General features: G+C 42.3%; 1 protein-coding gene across 1 annotated transcript; it reads right to left on the bottom strand.

Annotated features, from left to right (window-relative positions):
• Nucleotides 1-1,912: 1,912 nt before the first annotated feature.
• On the bottom strand, nt 1,913-26,880 carry acvrl1 (activin A receptor like type 1). The gene is made up of 11 exons (XM_084070198.1): nt 26,199-26,880; nt 17,884-17,955; nt 16,033-16,062; nt 15,129-15,371; nt 11,469-11,668; nt 11,202-11,301; nt 10,768-10,914; nt 10,377-10,652; nt 10,020-10,217; nt 8,190-8,320; nt 1,913-4,314 (listed from the first exon to the last, which is right to left on the bottom strand). The coding sequence occupies exons 2-11, from the start codon at nt 17,951-17,953 to the stop codon at nt 4,165-4,167; spliced, it is 1,545 nt and encodes a 514-aa protein (XP_083926324.1). The 5' UTR covers nt 17,954-17,955; nt 26,199-26,880; the 3' UTR covers nt 1,913-4,164.
• Nucleotides 26,881-27,697: the final 817 nt, after the last annotated feature.

Raw genomic sequence — 27,697 nt, 5'->3', positions numbered from 1 at the left:
AATTAACTGTAATCAATTACCATGAAGAGAAACTCATGATTCTCATTTTTGCTTGGCCTACATGTGGAAAACTTGGCTTTGTAAGTCAAACATCACATGTTCTTTTATTATTTAAAAAAAAAAAAGGGGGGGGGGGGTCGTAGGTGGCTTGAATTGAACACTTTTACAACTAAAAAGTACAAAAGTATTGGTTTCAATATGTAGGCCTACTTATAAAGTAGAAAGTATTATGCAGAATGTCCCGTTTCACAAGTTATCAAAATAGCAGATCTACAAGCTGCGTTGTGAGCTTGTAGATTGGCTCAAATAGCTCAAATAGCCAAAGATTGGCTCAAATAGACAAAGTTTAAATAGGGCTGAAGTGGTTAATGTATGTTTTGTACTAATAATCAAAATGAAGGAACTAGTAACTAAAGTTTTCAAATAATTGTAGTGGAGTAAAAGTACTTTATATATTATTATTATTATTATTATTATTATTATATATACAATATTTGTCTCTGAGGTGAGATGTAGTGAAGTAGAAGTAAAAGTATAGAAAATTGGAAGTATAGGCTACTCCATGAAGTAAAAATGCCTCAAAATTGTACTTAAGTACAGTACTTCGTTACTTTCCACCACTGGCCTACACCTTTTTCTGTGTTTTTTTTGCTGTATAGGCTACTTGAATCGAATGTGTCCATTATGCAGCTGATGGAAGATGTGGTACACTGCAGAACGCGCCCTCTGACAGAAAGAGGACAGATAGATAGGCCGTTATGGGGTGCATTGGGGACTTTATCAGTGCCTGCTGTTATCACCTGCCGTCTTGCCAGTATAGGCTACTCTCCGCTGCCGCCTGCCCTCTGAATCCCAAAGTCTAATTGGGTCTGCTTAGTCTCCACAGCGGCTTTATATCTGTCCATTATCGGCCCTGTCCAATTTATCTCCACATTTCCTCAGCGTGCACCGTCTGCAGTGCTGCCCCAAATCCCCTCCGTCTCACCCCCAAGCCTCTCGCAGTAGTGACCCCTGCGGTCAGTGGGAAGGAATAGGCCTACTCCGAGGAGGGGGGAAAGAGAGGGACAATTGAGATGGGACTCGCGTTTTCCGATGGGGAGCTGTTTGGCCTCCCTGATACTTGAACAACCCTCAAAATAACCAGCCCTTCATCCGACTGACCAGACAGGCTGGGGCTTCGAGGGAGTATTATATCTCTGGAGTTTGTTCAACAACCAGACAGACACACACACACACACACGCGCACGCGCACGCGCACGCGCACGCACACGCACACGCACACGCACACGCACACGCACACGCACACACACACACACGCGTGCGCACACATGCACACAAATGTTCACAATACACAGTGTGTATTGTGAATACACACTGGGTGTACACAAATGTGTGTAATACACACATTTGGCAGTGTACTGGATTATGTCACATCTGTCTTGTCAAAGGACACGCACGCACGCACGCACGCACGCACGCACGCACACACACACACACACACACACACACACACACACACACACACACACACACACACACACACACACACATCGGCCCCCAGGAAAATCAGTTAATGGCCTATAGCCATATATAATCAGTTTAACCACTTTAATCCTACATACATGTTGTTTTTTATATCAATGCATTAGTGTATTGAAACAAATACTCAAGTACAGATACTAAAACATGTATTTAAGTAGCCTACAGTACTCAAGTAAATGTACTTCCTTTGTGTTCACCACTGGACAAATCCATCTAGACTGCAGAATTACGCTTACTTCACAAATAGATCAGGTTAACTATTCTCTGATGACCTCCATTGGAAAATGTGAGAATTGCACATACAGTATCGGCTGTCGACCATACAGTATTGTTCAGTAACTTCAAATTCAACACAACCTTGACCAATAGCCTTTGAGAAATACAATTCTTTATTCAATATATACAACGTGATGTTTGTTTTGTTTCCCTTTAATCGATTGTGATTTTCTAAACTGCATGATGCTGGGTTAAGGTTATATGGGAATAGTAATTCTGTGGCATATTATAAAAGTAAAAAAAGGGCTCTATAAAATTAACATGTCATGTGTATATACTGTAGAAGATAATCAAATATCTTTGATATTAAAAAAGGTATATTTACAATACATCAAATACTAATACAATAATCTACAACATAAGAATATATACAACTAAATAGCTCAGTATACATCGGAGGTGTAGATCTCTAGTTACTAGTTTTACAAAAATCTAAATATGCATGGAGCTTGCAGTATCTTCTGCGAGAGAGTGATTAGATTAGAACATTTCCCTCACAGCACCAGGGCCTTTCTTTTCACTCATTAAAATCCACCGTGTTAATTTATCCATTTGTTACTCCAAGGCTGTACAAATGTAACCAAATCCCTTTGGTTACTCTCTCGGTTACCGTCTCTCTCTACACTATAAAATCCTGAGTGTTAATTTAACTCTGAGAATGTACAAATGGAACACTCTGGGAGTTACAGAACAACAAAGGGTCCTATTTGGTTCCTATTACTAACTATATCATTTAGCTAATTTACTAAGCTAAGTTACCCTTACGGATCCATTTGTTTCCATTCCGTACACGCTAAGGGTTAAATTAATGCTGTAGATGTAATTTAATTTCAGACAGTCCAGGAGGATGATGTACGGTACTCCTCCTCTCATCTTTTCACAGGAAGATAAGCAATTACACTGTGTGGGCTTGTCCTCCCCTTCAACTCTTCAAAGTGGAATTTACCTCATTACTGTCAAACGTATTGTATATGTGGGAAAATAGAGTCCAGCAATTAGACCTCTGCCTTTTCAGGTGGATTACTGTCCAATCCAAATGCTTGGCAGCAGAACAAACGCAGGAGGGGAAAAAAATGAAAGAAAAGAAATTGCCGAATACTTTCCCTGGAATTCAAGGGATAACTTTGCCCTCTGATTTTTGGTTTAAGGCAGTGGTTTTCAAAGTGCAGTCCGGGGACCCCCAGCGGTCCTTGAGGGACTATTAGGAGGCCCCCACTTAAATGAGTATAGTTATATTTAAATTAAGTATAATTCAATTTAAATCATTATAAACGTACAACAAAAATGTATGACTACAATTTGTTTCAATATCACCACTATTAATACATTTGTCCATGTACAATTCTAAAATTTTGATAATTTAATTTAAACAAAAAATATATTTTCATATCAGGGACTAAAGGACAGAATCATTTGAAATAGGGTACGTCATATGACAATCGATTTGGGGACCCATGACATGAACAGTTTGAAAACCCCTGGTTGAAGGCAATAGAATGAGGTATTGCAGATACAAAAGTAGGCTGGACAAATAGAATGGCCCTGAGGGCTAGAGCGTCTAGACAGTGGTACTGAATGCGTATGGATTTAATAGAACACAGTGGCTGCAGCCAGCATTCTATTCTCTAACTGAAATATGGGCTAATCATATGCACCTTGTGCGGCATGAAGATGGCACAAAACAGTCTTGTGTCCTCGTTTGAACCTGGTGCTTTTCTCTAGAGCAGTGGTTCGCAATGTTGGGTCCAGGGACCCCCAACAGTCCTTGAGGGGGTTCCAGGGGGTCTCCACGTATAAATGACTGATAGTTTGGAACCAAATGGATCCGTACAGGCTGAATTCACAAGAGCAGCTGCGAGCGAATGTCCGTAATGCAGACATTCGCAAAATACAATGAAATATGCGCGTCCGATCTTCAGTGTGGACGCTTAGTCCACGCCTATTTCAGAGCACATAACGGCGTTTCTGGTTGGCTGCCGGGCTGTCTTGCCACACAGTGGCAGCGTCGCAGTTTAACCTTTCCCAATTTTGACGCTTCCCTTTTTGCCGGCTCCACCCCCCGCCATGGCGGGGAAAAGTGGTGGTCGCTCCCCTCATGAGACGATGCATCGAACCTCGCTGCTTTCTCAGAAGGCGGTGGCGAAATACCGCTGCTGGTGTGAATTCAATCATTACGGGTCTATAACTCTCAGATGTAAAATAACACAGAGGAGTTTATATTGCAGTTTAGATTGGGTTCCCAGAGAAAAACATCTTATCAGATGGGGGGGTTCATGGCCTAATGCATAACAAACTGGGGGGGGTGTCCTTGAAATGAAAAAGGTTGAAAATCATTGGTCTAGAAGACTACTGTAGGTCCTGTTTGAGTTTCTCTGTGCTGTAGTCATTGTCCTGATCCAGTTTGGAGAGGGTCTTCTTCACCCGCAGGGCAGTAAGCCGTGCCGCCGGGCTCTGAAACCAGCACTCCTTCATGATCTTCACAATGGCTGTCAGGATCTACAAAGACATACATACATGGATTAAAGCAAAATAAAACCTCACGACTGGAAAAAAAAAAAGTGTTAGGCCAAGTCCTAATATGCGATGCATGAAAGGAGCCCCCACACACACTAGCAATATGTAGAATTATGATGTTTTGGTAGACATAAAGCCAACCAGTTGAAGAAATTGTAGATTGATGCTAAAGTCGGCCACACCAGCCGTGACAAAAAAGAACGCCAGTGACCGCGAACTCTGGAGGTCCCTTGTCGACGGCCTATACCCCAGTAGGGGTGTAAGGCGTAAGTAAGTAAGTAATTTTTGGGGCGGTGTAACCGCCCCCTATAAGTGAGGTTTGGACACTGACCAATCCTGCACCGTGATTGGCCAATAGTCTACAACGCAGTCTACAACCCTAACCCTTCCACAGTCAATGCAAATCTATACTTTTGCCAGTCAAGTCAGCCAATCACATTACAGCTAGTGTCATCACCACTAGCTGTAATGTGATTGGCTGACTTTGCAAATTCAGGACTGTGATTGGCTAGCGAAACACATGACACATGTGCAGCCCTATGAATAGCAGTATGGACTTAAAAAATCAAAAATCACACCCAGTGTGAAGTGGGCGGTGTGGTCATCACAGACCCATGACTCACTTAGAAAAAAACATAAAAGTTTTTTTTTTTAAGTGCATAAAAATGTATAGGACTATGCACATGTGTCATGTGTCTCGCTAGCCAATCACAGTGCAGCAAGTGGTCATCACAGTGATGGAAGCTCACTTAAAGAAAAATATAGATTTGCATTGAATGTGTAGGGGATAGGGGGGTACAATGGGTGGCCAATCACAGTGCAGGGGTAGGGGGGTACAATGGGTGGCCAATCACAGTGCAGCAAATGTCAATGTCCCAACCTCACATATAGGGGGCGGTTACACCGCCCAAAAATCTTTCTAAGTGTCCAGGGCCCTCGAGGAGGTGGGCGCCTGCCTTCCTGCCTCCGGGAATTTTCTTGCAGGTGCCTGGAAGGCCCACCTGTGCCATCGGATAGTTATGCCCAGGACAGAGGCCTCTTCCTGGGGTAGCGATGGGTTCAGCGAGGCCCAAAATCCTGGTTCTCAAAAAAGTTGAGATTGAACCCATCGCTGAACCCATCGCTACCCCAGGACAGAGGCCTCTGCCTGGGGTAGCGATGGTTCAGCGAGGCCCAAAATCCTGGTTCTCAAAAAAAAAAAAAAAAATTTTCTAAGTGTCCAGGGCCCTCGAGGAGGTGGGCGCCTGCCTTCCTGCCTCCGGGAATTTTCTTGCAGGTGCCTGGAAGGCCCACCTGTGCCATCGGATAGTTATGCCCAGGACAGAGGCCTCTTCCTGGGGTAGCGATGGGTTCAGCGAGGCCCAAAATCATGGTTCTCAAAAAAGTTGAGATTTTCGGCCGGGGGTCCTCCAGGGGGTCCCCGGGGACCTCTGGAGCCCATGCAGACACTTAGAAACATTTTAGATTTTTTTGGGAGAACCATGATTTTGGCCCTCGCTGAACCCATCACTACCCCAGGAAGAGGCCTCGTCCTGTGGTAGCGATGGTTCAGCAAGGCCCAAAATCCTGGTTCTCAAAAAAAAATCAAAACATTTTCTAAGTGTCCAAGGCCCTCGAGGAGGTGGGCGCCTGCCTTCCTGCCTCCGGGAATTTTCTTGCAGGTGCCTGGAAGGCCCACCTGTGCCATCGGATAGTTATGCCCAGGACAGAGGCCTCTTCCCGGGGTAGCGATGGGTTCAGCGAGGCCCAAAATCCTGGTTCTCAAAAAAGTTGAGATTTTCGGCCGGGGGTCCTCCAGGGGGGCTCTGGAGCCCATGCAGACACTTAGAAACATTTTAGATTTTTTGGGGAGAACCATGATTTTGGCCCTCGCTGAACCCATCGCTACCCCAGGAAGAGGCCTCGTCCTGGGGTAGCGATGGTTCAGCAAGGCCCAAAATCCTGGTTCTAAATTTTTTTTTTTTTTAAGTGAGTCATGTTGTGATGACCACACACCGCCCACTTCACACTGGGTGTGATTTTTGGGGTGGTGTAACCGCCCCCTATAAGTGAGTTTTGGACACTGACCAATCCTGCACCGTGATTGGCCAATAGTCTACAACGCAGTCTACACCCCTAACCCTTCCACAGTCAATGCAAATCTATACTATTGCAAAGTCAGCCAATCACATTACAGTTAGTGTCAGTAAGCTTGTAGATAGCCTATTTTCAGTGCATGCTTTCATAGAAGACATGCTGACTTCTATGGAATCCAAATGACGTTCGGCAGTGTTTCAAATACTATAGTATTGTATGTAGTGGTGTTTCTCTCTGTCTACACTGGAAAATGCAGAGTGTTCATTTAACTCAGAGAGTGTACAAATGGAAAAACAAATGGGACGGGTTCATTTGGTTCCATTTGTACACTCGCGGAGTTACAGACCCATTAAGGGTCCATTTGGTTCCTAACTATCAATCATTTAGCTAATTTAGTTACCCCTACGGGTCCATTACCAACTCAGTAGCCTTGTGGTTAGAGTGTCCTCCCTGAGACTGGGAGGCTGGGGTTCAATCCCAGGCCGAGTCAGACCAAAGACTATAAAAATGGTACTCAGTGCCTCCCTACTTGGCACTCAGCATCAAGGGTTGGATTAGGGGTAAGTGCCTGCGTCATTCTGTCCAGGGGGTGTACTTGTACATCAAGCTGCCTCACGCTACAGAAACAGGAGATATCCTCCTAACCTATGTGCCCCATGGCTTGGGTTGGTTCCCAAGGCCACTTACACTGGTCCATTTGGTTCCATTTGTATACTCTCAGAGTTAAATTAACACTCAGGATTTTACAGCGTATCTGATGCAAAATATATTTGGTATTTGTCTATGTGTGAGACATACAGTAGATGAAATATAATGGTATACACACAATGCAAAATTATACGGCTTTGTCCTGTGGGTGCACGTGAGCTGGGCATTGAAATAAATTCCAATTCAACTATTAGAATACTAATCGTTAATAAAATACTATTAGAGAATGGTTCAATTGCTGGCCGTCACTGTACAGTCTAATGAGAGTGATGCCATTCCCCCTCGGTCTATAGGATTTAAAATAGATTTTGTGTTCACAGTTTGTGTTTGATTTTGTGTTCATGCGTTTCAGACAAGTGTGTGTATTTGTGAATGTCTGGACCAGAAAGGTTAGGAGAGGTCAACAATGAGTAATGGCCTGAGTATAACCGCATGAACCCTAGCGTCCATATTCTGGGGTGAACATTTGGTGAAAATAGCCAGTCTACAAGCTCACAACTCCTCGTGTTGCCAAAGATCCTTGATATATTACCAAGTAAATGGTTCACAAAATGGTCTCCAAAGTGGGCAAGGTCACTCCCCATGATGATCAGTGCTGTTGAAATGGTACAGCAGGTCTCCAACAAAGATAATTTCCTCCTGATTTGTCCGTCTGAAACGACCAGAATGTTCGGAACATATGTGGCTTGTGAGGAATGGTGAGCAATATTTACTTCAGTGACTAATCTGACTAAAGGGCGAAATAATCAGTCATAATCTGTGCTCATGATCACTTCTCCATTGGAAATAAGAGACTCACTTGCTACTTCTGGTCTCCTAAACCTATAGGAAATCAATCGAAGTTTGGAAGTCTAGGTTCTCCCACCGTCTTTGGCATTGCGGCGCGTTGTGAGCTTGTAGATCGGCTATTGTCCGTTTAAGTGATTTGATATTGAGGGGAAAAAGGAGTAGACCTAAAATAGAAGCCTGGGCAACCCTGGTATATATGTATATAGGGTTCTAGTGGATAAAATGTGTAGTGTGTGCATTCGCACTCGGTATGCATGTGCATGTTGTGTCCTCCGATGGCTCACCGGGTGGGAGTGCAGCCTGTTGTGCGGGCTGGGCCTATGCTGGTCCACGCACACCACCTTCTTCATCTCCTCAAAGCTGGGGTCCGACGGCACCATGTCAAAGAAGGGAGGCCGGTACTCTTCCACTATTCCTAAAACAAGACAAAAGAACAATTAGTCAGTGTCCATCGTTTTTCTTCTCAAATTCTGTCCAGAACAGAGAACATGCCACTGCAATGAAGTAATGGAGCATTGCTTCCTCCCTGTGGCATTCAGTTCTTCACAATTAAATGTATGAATTCTGTGGATTGTACGGAGCCCCTAAAGGGACATAGTGTTGATATATTTTTTAAGGATTGTATGATGTTCCATCTGTGTTTCTTAACTTATGTCCTTGAAGGGTTCAAAGTAATGTTCATGTAATAACTCGGTATATTACGCTCTGCTTCAGGGAGGTTAGTGATCAGCTTCTGTGTCATGTTTACGCAGATAATCTGTAGTATCACAGGAGCAGAGTCACAGCGCCAACTTTAATGCAATATCATTGCAATACACGGCTTATCTTGACAAAACTGACTGAACTGGCTTATGCTTGATTTATACTCCGTTGCACAATGCACATCGGTGTCACACGCTGAAAATAGCCGATCCGGGGATAGTAGAAACTTATGTATGACGAAGTAAAAATCAGACTTCAGGATGTCCTGGGGAGGAGGATTTGGTGAGAAAAATGTGGACACTGTGTCAGCGAGTTTTGCATGAAATATGAAGACTTGAGAGAATAATCATCAAACAGAGAAAAAGGATTAGATAAGCATTGACCTGTTTATGTATGTCTCCCTCAGTGTGTATAAACAGAATGTAGATTTCACAGCATGCAGGACTGAAATAGCACACGTTATAACTTCTGATAGGCCTGAAGTGGGAGTTCTGTAAAGTATGTTGGACAGAACGAGAGCGGGGAAAGATACTGGTTCCCTGGGGACTCAACTGGGATGGAGCCCTACAAGCTCTGCTGAGTGTGTGTGCTGGAGCGTGCATGCATTTGTGTGTGTGTGGGGGTCTATATTATTTTGCTGCATGTATTGACGCACACGCATGAGTCTGTGTTTGTGTGTGTGTGTGTCTGTGTTTGTGTCCGCGTGTGTCTGAGTGTGTGCACGTTCATCTGCATGTGCGTGTTCACGGGCATCTGGACTATGTGAGAGCGAGTGCTGACACCAGATAAGACTGTTTATAATTACTGAAGAGCTAATCATTGGAGAGGATAGTAGAGGCAGACACAGACTCCGCATACGAACAGCCAGCTAGCTAGGAAAACACTGGCGCACTGAGAGAGCTGTGGCTGACTGCCTCCTACACATACTCTAACAGAGACATGCAGACACCATGACAGAGATCACACGTTTTCAACATCATGTGCTTGAATGCGTGGATAAGATACATCCATATAGATCCACGCAAAAGCACCTCTAGAACAACTCTCTCCGGTGTATCTACAGTAATTGGGTGAATACATTTTTGGAAAACCACTGCCATAAACCAAGTGATCCTGGAAAAAAAACAGTTATCCCTTGAATTCGAGAAAAAGTATTGTGCCATTTCATTTTCACTTGTGCTGCTGCCAAGCTAAAATAGATTTTGTTTACAGTATGTATGTACAACTGTATGTATGCGTTTGATTTTGTGTGCATGTGTTTCCGAAAATAGCAGATCTACAAGCTCACAACGTGTTGCATGTTGACACATTGTGAGCTTGTATATCGACTATTTTCTGTACCCCTAAGGGACTCCGGTCAATGAAGTATAATGAAAAAACATTCCCACTGGCTATTGTGTTTGGTTAGATACCGTTGACGATGGTCCTGCGAGTGATTTCCCAGAAGACCAGGCCAAGGGCCCAGATGTCGGTCTGCTTGTAGGACTCAAAGATGTCCATACGAATGGTCTCATCCAGCACCTCAGGGGCCATGTAGCGCTTGGTGCCCACACGAGGGTTGTTACCCACATCCAGATAGTCATTGGACTGAGAGTGTATTACTGCCAGACCTGTGAACAAAGCGGGTATAGAGCAGAAACACAAAAATTCAGAGGAATGTTTTGCATTTCAACAACAACATCCAATGGATCTCTACGGATTCCAAGACAACAATAACGATGGAGCATTTCCTACAATAATCCTTGGCTTCCCCCCTCCAGCTCTCTCACCCAGATCGGCGATGCAGCACTGTCCATTCCTCTTGACCAGGATGTTGCGGCTTTTTAGGTCTCGGTGGGCGATTGCCGGCTTGCCCTGGGTGCTGAGGATTTCTGTGTGCAGGTGCACCAGCCCACAGGCCACAGACAGGCTCATCCTCAGGCAGCTCTCGGGGTCCAAGCTGCTGTACTGCAGGTAGTCATAGAGAGAACCCAGCTCGTGGAAGTGTGTGACAAGCCACAGCTGGGTGCTGGAGTTCTTGGACGTCATGTCGGAGGCTATGAAACCTAAAAGAAAACAAAGTGTTTATGTCACAGCATAACTACATTGGGTGATATCAATAAACAGATGATTGATAAGAAACAGGAGAGTATGTTCTTATGAGAGTGAATATTTCAGTACCGAGTATGTTGTCATGTCTGAGCTGTACAGTGTTGTAGATCTCGGTCTCTCTGAACCAGGACTGCTCATCCCTGGAAGAGAAGATCTTCACTGCCACGCTCTCCCCCATCCATGTTCCCCTCCACACCTCACCGTACCTGCCCTTACCTACAGGGTGTGAGGGTTAAATCACATTACATGAACAGAGAACACTAACAAAAAATAAATAAATAGATTGCTTGCTTATCATTGAGACTTCTCTCTGATATGAGACTTTTTATTTTATATTTTATATAGAATAGTAGAGACAGGAAACAGTGCAGAGAGAGATAAGGGCATGCAACATAGGTCTGCAGATGGAACCCGACTGGGGATGCCGTGGCTATGTGGTTGATTCACTATATGGTTATCTGGACTATCTACCAGTGATTGTGATTGTAAAGAAATCAACTGACCGACACACTCCACAAGTGATATCTGTCTGGCCATGGTCCTTTGCACCAAATAGGGGAGTCCTGTCCCACTGCCTGATGTGCAGAATTCATCATAGATGTCCTACAGATTCAAGATTCAAGACAGACAGACAGACAGAGCAAAAAAGAGAGGTAGAGAGAAACACAGAGAAAGCGAGTCATAAATAAAAAGGTTCCAAGTACCTTGTCTTTTTTTAATGAACCTTTTAATGTGTTTAATGTGCAATGTATCTCTCTAATGGCTCTCACCCCATATGTAGGGTCATCCCCGTTTGGCACCTTAATCATGGTGAGGTCGCGGTCGTCAGCGCTGCCCAGCCTGCAGTGTGTCCGCCGCGTACGAAGCCACAGCACCAGGCCACACGCGCCCACCGCTACGATGACCAGCACCAGCACAGGCACTGCTACCCACAGTACCAAGCTGCCAGTTTCGGGAGGTGGCGTTCCAGCTGGACAAACATACACATACAGTTGAGAGCACAGACAGGGTCGGTCCCAAGCACAGGTGTTACAGGCCACTGGTTCTCAATGCTGGGTCCTTGAGGGGGTTCCAGATGATTACTAGTTAGGAACCAAATGGTCCCTTACAGGTCTGTAACTCAGATAGTGGACATATGGACCTGTTCCATTTGTACCCTCTCAAGAGTTAAATTAACACTGTGGATTTCACAGTATAAACTGGGGTCCCAGAGGTGTTTTTAAATGGGGGTTCGTGGGGCCTAATGCATATCAAACTGGGGGTCCTTGAAATTGAAAATGTTCAGAATCACTCGTATAGGCGATCACCTCGGGCAACTTCTTTTTTCGGGGAAGATATATTTTTGATAGAACATAAATATGCCCCCCATCCCCTTGGCCCCCACAGGAATCTGAACATGTATGCTTAGTTAGAGCCAAGTTACAGTAGTTAGCTTGATAAATTATTATCTTTTTTGGTTCCATCTGACCCGTAATTCTCAAATGGTAGTGTACATAAAATGGCTGTGTGTGCAGGATGAGTTACTTTATGAAATGAGGCTAGGTTAGACAAAACCACTTAGAAAAATAAAGTGTTTTGCAAAAACGGCCTATTAGGCGATTAGTACCAAAAAAAACTAGTCAGGCTGCTCAGTCTTATTGTAGATTGAGACCTACATAAATCTGTATTTCCAGGTGCACTAATGAAATATCTGGGACGGTCGACCACTGCACAACCTGGGGACCCTGCTCCTGGGGAAAGGAGTCAAGGAGTCAAGGAGTAGACCCCGCCTCAATTGAATCACCTGCAGCAGGTGATTTTAGTCAAGTTTGTGCGAAATTACATGTTTTTACATTTTATTTTATTTGTATAACCAGGCATGGTTGATTAAGTACAGGCTATTTTTTGCCGCAACGGCCTGTGGTAGGAGGGTTGAAGAAAGTTTTAATTTATATACACATTCACAGAGCTTTCTACTGTCACAGCACAGTAGATCTTTATTTCTATAAAGTTAACATGTCTGCTGCAACACACAACACTATATGCATGTTTGATTGTCTGCAGGTGAAAGCACAGCGACCGTTCAACCTGTCCCAAGTGTACATACGATTACAGTGGTTCTTCACCTTTTCAGGCTGCGATGGCCCAAAATAATCATATTTGAACAGGGGACCCCGCAAAATAATCATACTTGAACTGGGGACTGCCCAAAATAATACTATTTGAACTGCGGACCCCCCAAAATAATCATATTTGAACTGGGGACCCCCCACCCTGACAAGCACTTGGAATTGTAGGAGTTGCATAACATTTAGTTTGACTCAGTTCCCACAGATAAATATTGTGAAAATAGTTTATATTTTCACAGCTGTTGTGAGCTTGTAAATCTGATATTTTCAAAATGTTTGCCTCTTTCTTATATTATTTGACAATTGTTTGTAGTTTTTATAGTATAGTTTGTTGATTACGTTTGATGCAATAATGGTCTTTTTTCATATAATTTTTCTTTAAAAGGTATTAACAAGGTCTTAAAAGTCCTTAAATTGTCACTTCATCTGCCCCCCCCCCCCCCCCCCAAAAAAAAAATCCTGGTCAAGAACCACTGTACTATTACACTGTGGTAAAGACATCATCCAGCTCATCTACCTCTACTCATGTACAGTGTACAGGAGGTGAGTTGACTAATGCAGAGCCTATTAACCCACTGGCTGACCAGCCATGTCTGATGAGGTGACAGAGTCCGCAAGAAGAGGACCCTATCAGATAGAATCAGAATAAATGTTTTCCAAAAAGAGAGGATGGGAGAAGTTGCCACCACCACAACATAGGAAACCAGCAAATGCTGAGGGGAAAAAAAAACAGTCTCTGCACTGACATTAATGCAAGCTGTTCTCCCAGGAAGACTAAACTAATCAGTGCAGGAATAAATGACTGGAAGAACTGCCACCAATTACTGACATTGGTGGCAATTCTAGCTGTAGTGGCCGTAGCTGAGTGGGTAAATGTAATGTAATCAGAAGGTCGCCAGTTCGACCCCCGTCCACCCCAGTCGAAGTGTCGAAGTGTCCCTGAGCGAGATACATGTACTTAACCCCTAACTGCTCCCTGGGCACCGTAATGGCACTTCCCCACTGCTCATAATAGTTCGGTAAAATGCAGAGGACAAATCTTCAGTGATAAATACAAAAAAAAAAAGACTCAAGGGGACTAAATTATAAACTATTATAAGAACACCTCAGTGGTGCACCCACACATTTGACACCATCTATAGATCTTGTCTAGTGTTGCTAAAAGGCTAGGGCAAGCAAACACAAAGCTTTTAAACATTTCCTCTTTTTTATCTCGAGGAAGCTGTAGGGAATAATCTTGTTTTAAAACTGGACAACAGAGTGGTATAACATTATAGACTGGGCTTCAGTCCAAAAAGTGGGCTTGAAATGACATTTACAGTAACTGATCACAAGGGGGCAGCATTTACTGATTTTTCATTGGGAAGCCTTGACTCCAGAGATCCCAATTTTTTTTTTAATGTTTAATCATTTTGACAAATCCTGAAAGATTTTTTTAAACTGTGTGAAACATTTTGATTAAAAAATAAAATAAAATAGTGACACCAGGGATAGTGTGGTTCATTGTGTGCAGACTAACATCATTGTGTCCTCCTCCAAGACTGAATTAGGAACACAAGTCTGCGTGCTCGGAGTGGGATGGCCCCGGTAGACCTAATGGTACATTATCCAGGATGCTGATTCATGCACATGGTCCATTCTAATGGGGCCCACATTGGTACTAATTCAGCTCTACAAATTGAAGGCAACTCTATCTAAATGAGAGGCTTTAGGTCAGTGATCCTCAAAATGTGTGTGGGCCAGGGCCCACTGGTGGGCCGTGAGGATATTGCAAATAATTGGCAAAAAAACACAAGATCTTGATGATAATATAACATAATATATAACATTAATGAATTAATGTAAAATCGATTGATTGATCATTAAAATAACCATGCTCTTTATTCATTCAACCTTTATTTAATATTCTCGGAGAGAGCATTGAGAGAGACCCCCATTTACAATGATGCCGAGATTACACACAAATAAATAACATATGAACAACAAAGAAAGTCAATATGTTGACAACAATCAGTTAAAAAGAGTTGCATGTTGACAGCAATCAGTTAAAACCTGAAAACCTTGCATACGGTTATTAAGTAAAATCCTAAAATGGCCAATAGATGCTATAGGGTATTTAGTTTAAGATCTGGCTACAAAAGGTTCCAAGAACGAGGTGCACCAATGCTGAACCAATGATGTCTTTCCCAATTCAGATTTGGCACAGGGAACCAGAAGGACTAGCCATTCGCTAGAGCAAGCTACAATGTGACTAGGGTTCTGAGTGACGCAACATGGATGAAATATATGGTGGAAAGAGAACCACTGCTTTTAGGCACTGACCTGGATCTGGAGGCGCCGTGGTGAAGGCATTACACTGGTCTGTTTTGCAACAGTGGACGTAGAAATTGGCGAAGGACGTGAAGCACTGCTCCATGTAATTGACCCGGGAGAAACAGCCTCGCTCCTCATGGTCCTGTACCCTGGTAAAGAAGCAGATGTCTCCCCTGCAGGTCCCGTTGACGCACGTGCGTTTCTCGTTTTCGCACGTGCACAGCAGCTTGTCGTTGTCATCGTCTCCGGGGACTGGAGGACATGATGGGACAACAACACGTACTCTCAGTGTTTGCACTCGGAACAAATAAACATACAGAGTTCATTACTGCTTGAATTAGAGTCTCTTTTTACAAGCTTTGAGCTATGTTTTAAGTGTGTTGTTATCTTTTTCCTTTTTATTGTAGTGTTGTTTTTTTTATTGTATTCCATTCTTCTTTTAACTTATATATCCTCTATTTTTTATGTTTTGTCATGTTTGATCTTTGCCTATTCTGTTTTTTTATTTTGAAGCAAATTACAAGAGTCTACAGCTGTCATATGAGTATTGTATTCAACAGGACCACGATGGAAATAAGCTTCTGGCTTTCTTCTGTCTATCCTTTTGACTATTCCCTGTGTACATTGTTTTTGCTATGTGCATATTGTCAATAAATAATTCAATCAATCAAATTAGTTTGGATATAGCGCTTAAACTATTTGTAACAACAAAAAATATCACTTACAACTACTTTAACTTGACTACAGTCTCACACACACACACACACACACACACACACACACACACACACACACACACACACACACACACACACACACACACACACACACACACACACACACACACACACACACACACACACACACACACACACACACACACACACACACACACACACACACACACACCTACCTTCTGATGATGACACCAATGATGACTGATCTGGAGAAGTCAAGAAAAGTTTAAAAGTTTAAAAGAGATGAGTCCAAAAGTCAAAACAGTTCCTCTATACAGCTTTCTTACATGGATCAGGGGTAAAATACTCTATACTCGTAATGGGACCTTTAACTTCCTGGAGGGGAAACCCCAGTGTAATAGAGAGAGATATGTTCACTACATTTCCTGCCAGCTGCATGATATCTCAGAGAAGGGCAAGGCTACAGCGGCCGTTTGGTTAGCCAGGAAAGGTATTTTTGGTGAATCTGTGTGGTGTGAGGTCTGTGCGTCCTTGTGTGTGTGTGTGTGTGTAGTGGATAAAATAGGCCTCTGGGTAGAAGGCCTAGAAGTGGGCCTCTGTGTAGTTGCACAAAATGATGATCCATGATGAGAAGAATAAAAAGTAGTTAGTACAGATACTTTTCTTACTCTTACTCTGCTTACTTGAGTAAATGTTATAAAAATAATGAACAAATACGTGTGATGGTATGTGTGTCTGTAGTCAAGTTACAAGTCACTGTAGTCAAGTTAAAGTGTGTGTGTGTGTGTGTGTGTGTGTGTGTGTGTGTGTGTGTGTGTGTGTGTGTGAGACAGAGTCGGGGAATGAAAGAAAGAAAAAAATAATGCAGCAAGAAACAAAAAGTGAAATGATAGAAGTAGACAGAATGTGTGACAGGAAAGATAGAATTAGAGAGCAACAACCACCCCCCACCACCATCGAGTGTGAGGTAAAAGCAAAATGTTCACCATGTGAATATGATATTCTCTTGTCTTCCTTTCATCATCCCACTTTGTAGAATCCCCCCTTTTCTCATTAGCATCTTGGTACTAAGATCCTTTTAGTCTCGTTGACTTAACGAGGGACCTGACTGAGATATCAACCTGAAACTCGAGACTAAAAACCAGGGGTGACCGTGCCTTTGCTGCTGCTGCCCCCACGCTCTGGAACAGCCTACCCCTTCCTATTAGAAGCGCTCAGACTAATGAGGTTTTTAAATCTCTCTTCAAGACTCATTTCTTTTCTCTAGCTTTTAATGTTGTTTGAATCTTTATCCTTGTTTCATGTTTATATTTTTTGCATGTCCTGTGACAATGTTATTGCACAGGCCTGTTCTGTTGATGCCTTCCATGTACAGCACTTTGGTCAATTTCAATCGTATATGTGCTATATAAATAAAGTTTGATTTGATTTGAATATCAAGGTGGTTTTGGGGGGAAAGGACGAATTAGGAATGTTTCAACTCGCTGGCACACAGCAGGAAGACTCACACTTCCTCTCTGCTATTGTTCCCAACAGCAGATGTGTGCCAGCCTGCCAGGCTGTCTCTCTTATGTACCCACAGTAGGGAAAAAGCGTGCATGGCACGCACACAGACTAAAGTGGTCACACCTAGCCACTCATGTGCACAAACAAGTAATACAAGCAACACAGTCACACATCAGTCATCACACACACGTACGTAGGTACATGCGTACGTACACGCAAACAGATTTAAAAAAAAAAAACTTTACGCAACTTTGTAGCACATAAAAAAAGGGATCCAACCTCTCAAATCCACAACACATGCTTTGAAACAGACAGCTGCATACTTGTCTGAAAAGCATAATTAAAGGTTGACTGGAATGGGTGGAATGCTACAGTATTTACTGTGTTAAGTGGCAGCTTTATGCAACTGCCATCTCTGCTGTCTGGGTGTGTTGCACACATCTTCTTGTCTTTACACTGTGTGTGTGTGTGTGTGTGTGTGTGTGTGTGTGTGTGTGTGTGTGTGTGTGTGTGTGTGTGTGTGTGTGTGTGTGTGTGTATACATGTGTGTTTTAATTCACCTGCATGGACAGCAGAGTTCCACAGCAGTGCTCCTGCTAGCAGTACTGCAACCAGTGTGGAGCTCCCCATCTCTGTAACACAGCAGGACACATACAAGAAAACATGCATTACACAAACTGGCATCGATAGAATCAATGTGATGAGATGACAAGTACACAGAACATGCAAAGACCCTACGTCAGACGAAATTAACCACTTAAGCCCTATTGTATGCTTCGTCACATGATGGTGTTGCGCTGTGAGAAGATCGACAAACTTCAAGCTATTTGTTTGAATTTCTTGGAAATCCCCAAATAAGGAGTAGTCATTAGAATAATGTCAGGGAAATCCCTCTGAATGTTCAACTTATAACCTGTGTGTGGTTTATATTACTATAGAATACAGAACCCAATAGGCAGCAGCAAGCACCCAGTAAAACCACGACAGTCCAGCGGAGGGTGCTATGAGGGCTAAAACAACACTGTGCCAGGCCAGGGTCCCGCCTGTCTGCCTGCACTGTAATTGCGATGGGTGGGAGAGAGGGCTTTAGGGAAAGGCCGCAGTAACAGCACTCTTCCCCAAGCAGCCACTTAGTGTTTATGTTGATTGTGTGTGCGTGTGTGTGTGTGAGTGTGTGTGTGAGAGAGAGAGAGAGAGAGAGAGAGAGAGAGAGAAAGAGAGAGAGTGAGAGAGAGAGAGAGAGATAGACAGACAGTGTGTATTGTACTTGCAGCCTCATGCTACCCAGGCTCCAGGCCTGTCTGCTCCTAGGCTGCCCTGCTCGCAGAGTAAATATTGATGGATATGTTTCCTGCCATTGAGGGGCCGCACCCTCACTGGCTGGCTAGCGAGACTCAGGTCTGCACATTGTTTGGGCCCCGGCTGCCAAGGGTCACACGAGCAGGAGGGCTTTGAGAGAGAGCGGTAGACTCACAGTGCACTGTATTCTGAGACTCGACACAAGAGATGTGCTATGTTGCATAATGTTCAAAGTCATTCAGATAAAAATGTGAATAGAATGGGGCGGGGGGGGGAGGGGTTATCACAGGAATGTGATGATCATAAAACCACAATGATAGGAACTTAAATGATGACAGCCATGGATGTCCTCATGTGCCATGTACAATAACAGAAAGCCCATTCTAATTCCGCATGTGCATAATTTGACCATAAAGTCTCTGTCGGGTCGAAAACTGTTACTTTTCAGAATTCAAATTCAAAATGAGCAGATCTACAAGCTCAAAACACGTCGCTTCGCGACACGTTTCGAACCGCTACTTTTGATGCTTTTGTGTGACTCTGTAGTATGATCAAGTAGGTCATAGTAGTTAATTTATGAAAAAACACAAAAAGTTAAAATATGTATGCAGATAAGAGGTTACTGCCCGACAGCAACGATATCTTAATGAACACACAAGTGTTCATACATTTTAAAGTTATCTTAGATAAAACATTTTTAAAAGTACATATTGGAAAAGGCCATCATACCAAGTACACTAGACTCACCTTCTTAACTAGAACCCTACCGAGATATCAGTTTGGCTGATATATCTATTATTAATTGACTTTTTTGATATATCGGTAATTATGCAGCCGATATGTGGTTCTTCTAGGCAACTTCAGAGATAAAAAAAACTGTTGTCAAATAGTTAGTACCGTTGACTGACAACCCCTTCAGCCAATCAACAGTTCGCTCCCCTTCAGCCAATCAGCAGCTCATTTTCCCCACCACCAGCAAATATGACGCAATGGGACTTTTGAAGGGGCTATGCCGAAAATAGGTTGCTTTATTCGGATACATACGTGTCACTGACCACCCCTGCTGGTTCTCTGAATTTTTATTTTCAAATAGGCTCTGTCATGATTAATTGACCACATATATAGACGGGTTTCCGAGCGACGTCATCACAGAGCAGAATGCGCAATCTGCGCATGCCTGGGGGTGGAAGGCGCGTTCGAAAATACAGCCCTGAGCGGCAGTGAGCGCACTGGCCAATACAAACTAATAGGCGAGTGTGCTCCGGTGCTCCGGTGCGTAATTTCCAAACGCACCCATAGGCTTCCCCCCGCAGCTGCGCGGTCATATTCCTCTCAATGTTTACTAACAGGAAACCTGTCTATGAAGTTAAACAACTAAATTCTTTCCAAACGATATCTTAAAAGTAAATTCCGTGCCTCAAAAAATAAGTTTGAGAGCGCTTTAAAGTTTTAAAACCAAAACCAAAAACAGCGGACATGAAAGCATGGCTGCCTGTTCCATTCGGTTTCACTCGAACTCGCCACCTGATTGGCCAACCTTCGCTGGGTTGTGCACACGGACGCGCACGGACGCGCACACACGCACATGCACTTCATTTCATTTACGTCCCGGATACCCGGATGTCAAAACATAAATAGTAGGGAAAATACGTATTTCAGAAAGAGTTTCAATGCAGGAAAACACCCCAGCATCATTATATAGTGGCTGATAGAGGGGGAAAAATGGAAGATATATATATATAAATATTTTTTAAATTTAGGCTTCAAGTTAAGTAGAATCCCTTTAAAAATGTTTTCAAAAATAGGATATCTACAAGATCACAATGCATCACATTGTGACGTGTTGTGAGCAGCTGTTTCTGAAAACCTTTTAAATAAAATGAAGTTCAGTTTATGTGTATCTTCTATACATGTTTGCTTGTTCATTGCATAATTAAAGTTAAATGTTCTTTTCATATTGAAGTTTAAAATGCTTAATATAAAAATTTGATCTATTAAAGGGTTTAAAGAGGGGGGTGTTTAGAGTTTCTTTTTACATATTAGCTTGCTTACAAATTCAACTTTAATCAAATCCAAAAGTTTTTCAAATTGATTTGAAAATGTTGTAGATTTTGTCAAAATATCGGTCAAAATCGGCAATCGGTGGTCTAGGTCTAGGTCTCAAAAATCTATTCATAAGGGAATTTTTTGTTTCTCAACTCATGCAGAACAAAACACGGCAAAACACAGTAATCTGTGCATATGAAATAGCGGAGTAATCACAATGGTATGTGGGGTGAGTGTTATTTTTGTGATAATCACATAATGACATACTGTAAACTCTGCAAGTAAACAGCATATTCAAGTCACGTACGACTTTCAAAACCCAAACTTGATAAGAAACTATCACATAATCTAGAGTGGTTTAACTGATAAAGTGAATACAAAATAAACAAAGAAAGTCTTTTTTTAGGCTTTACATGTGGTTTGACAACGGAATACACAACAATCAAGTATGCCGTTAGTATTAGATCCTAGCAATGTACAGTACATAGAAAAATTCTGAGTGTTTTTTTAAGTCTAGCATTTTCTTTAGGTACATCACCTTGAGTTGACAATGAAGACACACAGGAAGTTAGAGCAGAGAGAAGGAAGGCTGGTTTTCAACTTTTGAAACCACAATGCTATATATTGATCTCACCTCTGTCAGAGTTCAAGTTCAAACTTTTTTCTTGACACTTGAGGACAAAGTAGCTTCATTATCTGTGAATATGATCCTTAATCACGTTTACACGTACGTTGATGTGAGCAAACAGTCGACAGTTAACCTGAAGTATATAGGGTTTAAGTGGTTAATAATGTATATTGTCTAGCCCAGGGTCACCTCTATCATGTCACTCACACTACCATTGTGAGAACTACCCCCCCCCCAAACAACAACACAACTCCAGATAATTAAATGTATTTTTCCAAAGGTTGTATTTTCTGATTATGATATTCCTGTAGTCCTCTTATGATAACATACGTTTACTCTGTGTGTGTGTGTGTGTGTGTGTGTGTGTGTGTGTGTGTGTGTGTGTGTGTGTGTGTGTGTGTGTGTGTGTGTGTGTGTGTGTGTGTGTGTGTGTGTGTGTGTGTGTGTGTGTGTGTGTGTGTGTGTAGCAGTCGTGGCTCAGAGCCTCTGCCTAAAATCGCCCCCGGTCAAGGGGGAATTCCCCTTTAGCCAATGTCTAAGATGTTGGCTTTCCACGTGGGAGACCTGGGTTCGAATCCCGGGCGTTTCATGTACGTAATTGTGGTAATAGATGGCAGGATGTAGTGATGTATTATTATGGGCTAATCAGTTGACTGATTACCTTATTATCAACACTTGGTATCTATCAATATGGCTTACTGGCTTACACTTGAGGTTCCACTTGTTCAGTCTGAACTGGGAAAACTAATTTCTGCCATGATGCTCCAATTTCATGGAACAATCTACAACTCACGCTAAAAATGTATGCCCCGATATCCTATGGACAATTTAATAACCTGCTCTTAAATCTCCCTACCTCACTATGCAACTGCTTTTAACTTGTTTTCTGTTATGGTCTTATTTCGTTGTTTCTGTGTTTTATATCTGTATATGTCTTAATTGTTGATTTTTATGTGTGTAATCTCGACAGCATTGCAAATGAGGGTAAACCGATGCTCTTTTCGAGAATAAATAAATCGTTTCAATGGATCAATCAATATGGACCAGTATTGTTAGATACTGATGATTTTCAGGAGGCAGAAACCTCTGTCTTCTTTATTTCGTTTTTTTGGACTGGACACGATAAGCATCATATGGTTTATACAATTATTAAAACATACATGTTGCTATGCAAATTTTCCCTCTGGGCATATTTATGTGCATCTTCAACGGTGAGTGGGTCTTCTGTACCCTATCATTAATATGTACTGTACATCCGTCAACAGCTCCCATAGAAACTACCATAATAAACACACATTTCCTACAGTACAATTTAACTCATGAAACACACAAGGGTATTTGTCTGTTGAAATTCCACACATCAGCACAGAATCAGGGAAATCCGCCTTTGGCTTTTATGTGCCAGAAAAAATAGAACAAACTACCGGAAACTATTCAAATATATTTAGTCACTCACAACAACTTACGTCAGTAGCCTACTAGTTGAAGGGTATATACACACAGAGGACAAATGTTTGATGACAATAAATACGTAATATATACTACTTTTGGTGTATGATTTAAAAATGTAATTAAATATCTTTGACATTACACTGGCTTCACTGAGAGAACATGCTGCCAATCGAATCAATTTGAAAAAATGTTTTACATCAAGGTGTCAAATCAAGACATCACTAGTATGTGCTTGCTGAGTTACGTTCATCTCGGTAACTAGGCCTATGTTACATTTAGGCCTTAGTTACAAATGTAACTAGGCCCAGTTATTATAATTTTATATATTTATTGTTATAATTATTTTACATGCAACATCTTCTGCAGTGGTTCTCAAACCTTTTCATATCAAGGACCCCCAAATTGATATTTATTTGGCCTGGGACCCTCATCTGAAAAGGTTTTGTGCCAGGGTTTTTAAAAAACATTTTCATAGAAAATAGCAAATGTTCAAGTTGGCAGCGTGGCACGAAGTGATGAGCTGTGAGTTTGTACATCTTCTATTTTTGAATAGCCAATGTATAAATGGATAAAGTGGCTTAAATGATTGTGACGCTATGTTAACTACTTTTGCTGGGGACCCCCTAGAACCCCCTCAGGACCCCTGGGGGTCCCCGGACCCCACTTTGAGAACCACTGATCTGAGGCACGTATATATTATATACGTACAGTATATAGGATGAAAGGTCGACTGTCGGGTAACCGTAGCAATGTTTGGACTCCAGCTAAGCTTATGAGAACAGATCATACTGAGTCAGCTTTAAACATACTAAAACCACAAGGCATATTTCTTTTTTTACCAAGCAAGAAAGACTTAAGTAGGCTATTTCCTGTATCATGTAGCGTTCATGTCAGCGGTGGTTAATCTGTGGGCCCAGCGGAGCAGTAACATAAACACAGCTCCTCCCACACAATTGCCTTATTCTCAATGGAGGAGCATAACTTGTTCACATTTTTCCAGACATCACATTATCTTCCGTAGGATCCTGGGGGTAGAAGAACGGGGCCGTAATCACATCCTATATCATACACACTGACAACTTTAGTCTCCGACACACTTCCTCCCTCTCTGCGTTCTCCTGTTTGTCTCCTATCTGTCAATGCTACACTTGTGTGACCCATGGGGAAACAGGCTGACCCAGCATGGAAGAGAGCCATTGTCATCTCTTCCTCTCATCTACATAGGTTTGACTTTGGGGAGAGAGATCTCTCATTCCATCTGGATGATGTGTGGTGTTTTAGTGGTGGTGGTGGGGGAGAGGGGAGGGGGGGGGGTACAGACTGCATCATCGGACGGCCTCATCTGGCTCCTTCTCTGGAAACAAGTACCCCAGGGGTCATACTAGGCCCCCTCATTTTTTCCCCCTCGACACACCAAATCCCTTTGCCAAAAATAGCCGATCTACAAGATCTATGATTTTGTCCCCCCAGGGGACAATATACTAGGCTCCCTCCTTTTTTCCCACTACACCAAATCTCTTTGCTGAAAATAGACGATCTGCAAGCTGTGAGCTTGTAGTAGATCTGCTATTTTTGCCGAATGTTCATCCCAGAATAGCGATGCTAGGGTTCATGTGGTTAGCACAAATGTAAATTGCACAATTGTGCGGCTCAGGTGGAAAGGTATCCAAAAACATTCATATTATTTAGTGTGCGTTTTATGTATTTTGTTTAGTAAATAAAACCTTAAATCTTTAATCCTCTGACTGTTGTGAGTTGCGACTGGCTGCTTTGTTGTGATGACAGACCGGTACGTCTGATTGCATCTTCGTTGCATAGATAGACAAAGCAAGGCTTTTAGTTTTATGCCTCAGCTACTGTGAGCATGCTCTCACATGCACTGCAAGTTATATCTCTAAGAGAGACACAGGAGGACATATGTTTTCTGTACAAGTCCATTTGTTTTTGTGCTGCCCATTACAGCTGTGAACGTCAGACTTGCAGATGATAATGATGATTAATGAACATGCATGCTTTGATTGTTACAAATTTATAAATAAAACATCCCAAACTGATCTAGCTGATTTTATCATTTGATTTCGCTTGAAATCAGACCTGAGAGAAGATCTGTGACATCAGATACCTAGTATGTGTGTGTGTGTGTGTGTGTGTGTGTGTGTGTGTGTGTGTGTGTGTGTGTGTGCGTGTGCGTGTGTTTTATTCTCTTTTTGCACGCTCTTTTCTTTAAACATCTTTTTATGTTTTTTTTACCTATGCTGCTGCATTGTCTGAAGGACGCCAAACCAAAATAAGTTTTACTCTTATGTACCTTGAACCTGTGTGTGTGTGTGTGTGTGTGTGTGTGTGTGTGTGTGTGTGTGTGTGTGTGTGTGTGTGTGTGTGTGTGTGTGTGTGTGTGTGTGTGTTTGTGTGCTTGTACTGTACATAGGCCTATGTAACATAGCATATTACATGGGGTACAATATTACATATTACATGGGGTGTATTGATGCAATAATATTATTGTATCAATTGATATTCAAGCACCTGAAACATCATACCTTGCTTGCCCCACACACACACACACACACACACACACACACACACACACACACACACACACACACACACACACACACACACACACACACACACACACACTTTTATGTGCATGGGGGTCCTGGGTCCAGGTGTGTTTGATGGGGGGTTAGAGAAAAGACAAATATAGTGAGGTAGATTTAAAGCAGCCTGAGCCTTGCAGCCTCCTTAGCTTATCTTAAAGCAAATATTTCAATTAAGAATGAATGTTTATCAGGCAAACCAGCTCATCATCATTCCTCTAAGAGCAAGTGGTGATAATAAGTACTGGCCTGGGTCCCCGAAACAGCACAGGATATTACATTATAAAATAAATATCCATTCAATTATCATGTCTGTCTTTATGGTAACATTTTCCTCAAGAAGGGTTTTCAATTTGAAGAGAAGAGAATTTGTAACACAAGAACAATGGACAATACAATTCTCAAAAAACTAAAACATCATACAGTGTTTTATATTTGTTGATGACATTGTATTTTGGTGTTATTTTCTATGCTGTGTTGATGAATTAAATACATAGGACCACAATGGAAACAAGTCCCCAGGACTTTTTTGTGTTATCCTTTTAACCCAAATGTGTGACTATACGTGCTAATTGCTATTCTGTCTAATAACGTATTCAATCAATCAATCAATCAATCCATCAACCAATCACTCAATTCACGCTTGCCGCCTCATCAAGGCCAGCCAGGTAGATTCACCTCAGCTGGCTCAGCACCAGTTGACTCACATAATTATCACCTGTAGTCGCTGATATTCTTATCTGGAAACACGTGGACGTTGAGTCATTTGCTAATGGTAATTTTACAATACATTTTAACACAATACATAACATACATAAAAATCACGTTAAGCTACAGTTGGCTACATTACCTATTTTCCAGAGAGTAGCGATTTCAAGTTGACAAATGTACGTCTCCCATGATAGACGGCCAAAGTATCGACGTATCCTTTCGTAGCCTAATTATTTCCAAGGAAAAGTAAAAAAAATACTTTCAGCCTAAACACGCGTCAGCATTTCACGACCAAACCATTTACTTTTGGCCAAAGAACAAGCAAAAAGTCTTCAACTAAAACAGATGTTTAAAATCCAGAAATCTCACATCCTTTCCCTCTTCGATGTGGATCAACCACTGTTAGTTTTACGCACACGGCGCTCCCAGGGACTCGTCTTTAATGTTCAAATTGCTCCGATAAAACAGACGTGCCTCATTAATCCATGACATCTGCGACAAGTTCAAAGCAGTTGGAGATGACTCGAGTTAACCGGGGAATGGCAACAATGTCGCAACATTGTCGCCAGGGCTGGAAGCTGCGAGGCGAGCCCTGATACTATGTATCTGTGCCAAAATCTGCACTGATAAACCCGAGAACACCAACCAGAAGTTTTGGAACAAGACCAGACTTCTTCCTGCTTTGAGAACCTCACAGATCGCGGCTCCTAAGTAAGTCCCATTTTGATAAACTACGCACAAACTCTGGCCTGTTCCCGATCCAAAGGCAAGATTACACACAGATTTTAAATAGGATTTCTCGTCCCACCCCTTATTGTCTCTCTTGCGGGGTCTGGGCTGGAATGTGTTCTCATAGCGGCTTTCCTGTTGCTTACAAACCTCTCATTTTCCTTTTCCCCTCAGTAGAGTCAAGCGGTGGTGCCTACCCTACAGCACACTGCATGTGGAAGAATGCACTTTAGAGACTATATGTCGTGATGTTAAATGATAAAACTTTTAGAAACTGTATGGATTTGATATTCCACATCCAGAAAAATCCCCTAATATTTGTAGACTTTAATGAAACACAAATTGTCTTCAGTGCCAGGCAGTACAGTAGGGTAGGCTACAGCTGGTGATGTTTTTTTCTTTTATCCTTTAAACCTTTTCCATCTGCTAACAACAGGGGTCTTCAACAGGGGGTCCGTGACCCCTAGGGGGTCCTCAGAGCTACTACAGTTACATTAACTTACATTAAGTTACATTAATCACTTAAACCCTAGCATCCCTTTTCTGAGGAGGACTTTAGCCAAAAATAGCAGATCTACAGTGCAGGGCGTTGTGAGCTTGTAGATCAGCTATTTTTGGCAAAGAGGTATAGGTGTAGAGGGAAAAAATAGCAGACAGAGTAAAAAAAAAGTTTAATCTGAAACACAATTTTATACAATATAGAGGGGGTCCCTGCTTGATCTCTCTCTCAGCTAGGGGGTCCTTGGCCGTTGAAGACCCCTGTTCTAAGACTTTGCTCCCTCTACTGTACTTATATGAATTCCCTGTACTTATGAATAGGACCACAATTGGAAACAAGTCCCCAGTACTTTTTTTTATGTTATCCTTTGAAGCCAAATGTCTGACTGGAGCTCACTGGAGTTTACATTT

Source organism: Gymnoscopelus microlampas (assembly GCF_963454915.1).
Source record: "Gymnoscopelus microlampas genome assembly, chromosome: 10".
NCBI classification, from domain to species: domain Eukaryota; kingdom Metazoa; phylum Chordata; class Actinopteri; order Myctophiformes; family Myctophidae; genus Gymnoscopelus; species Gymnoscopelus microlampas.
This window is presented reverse-complemented; position numbering and strand designations above follow the sequence as displayed.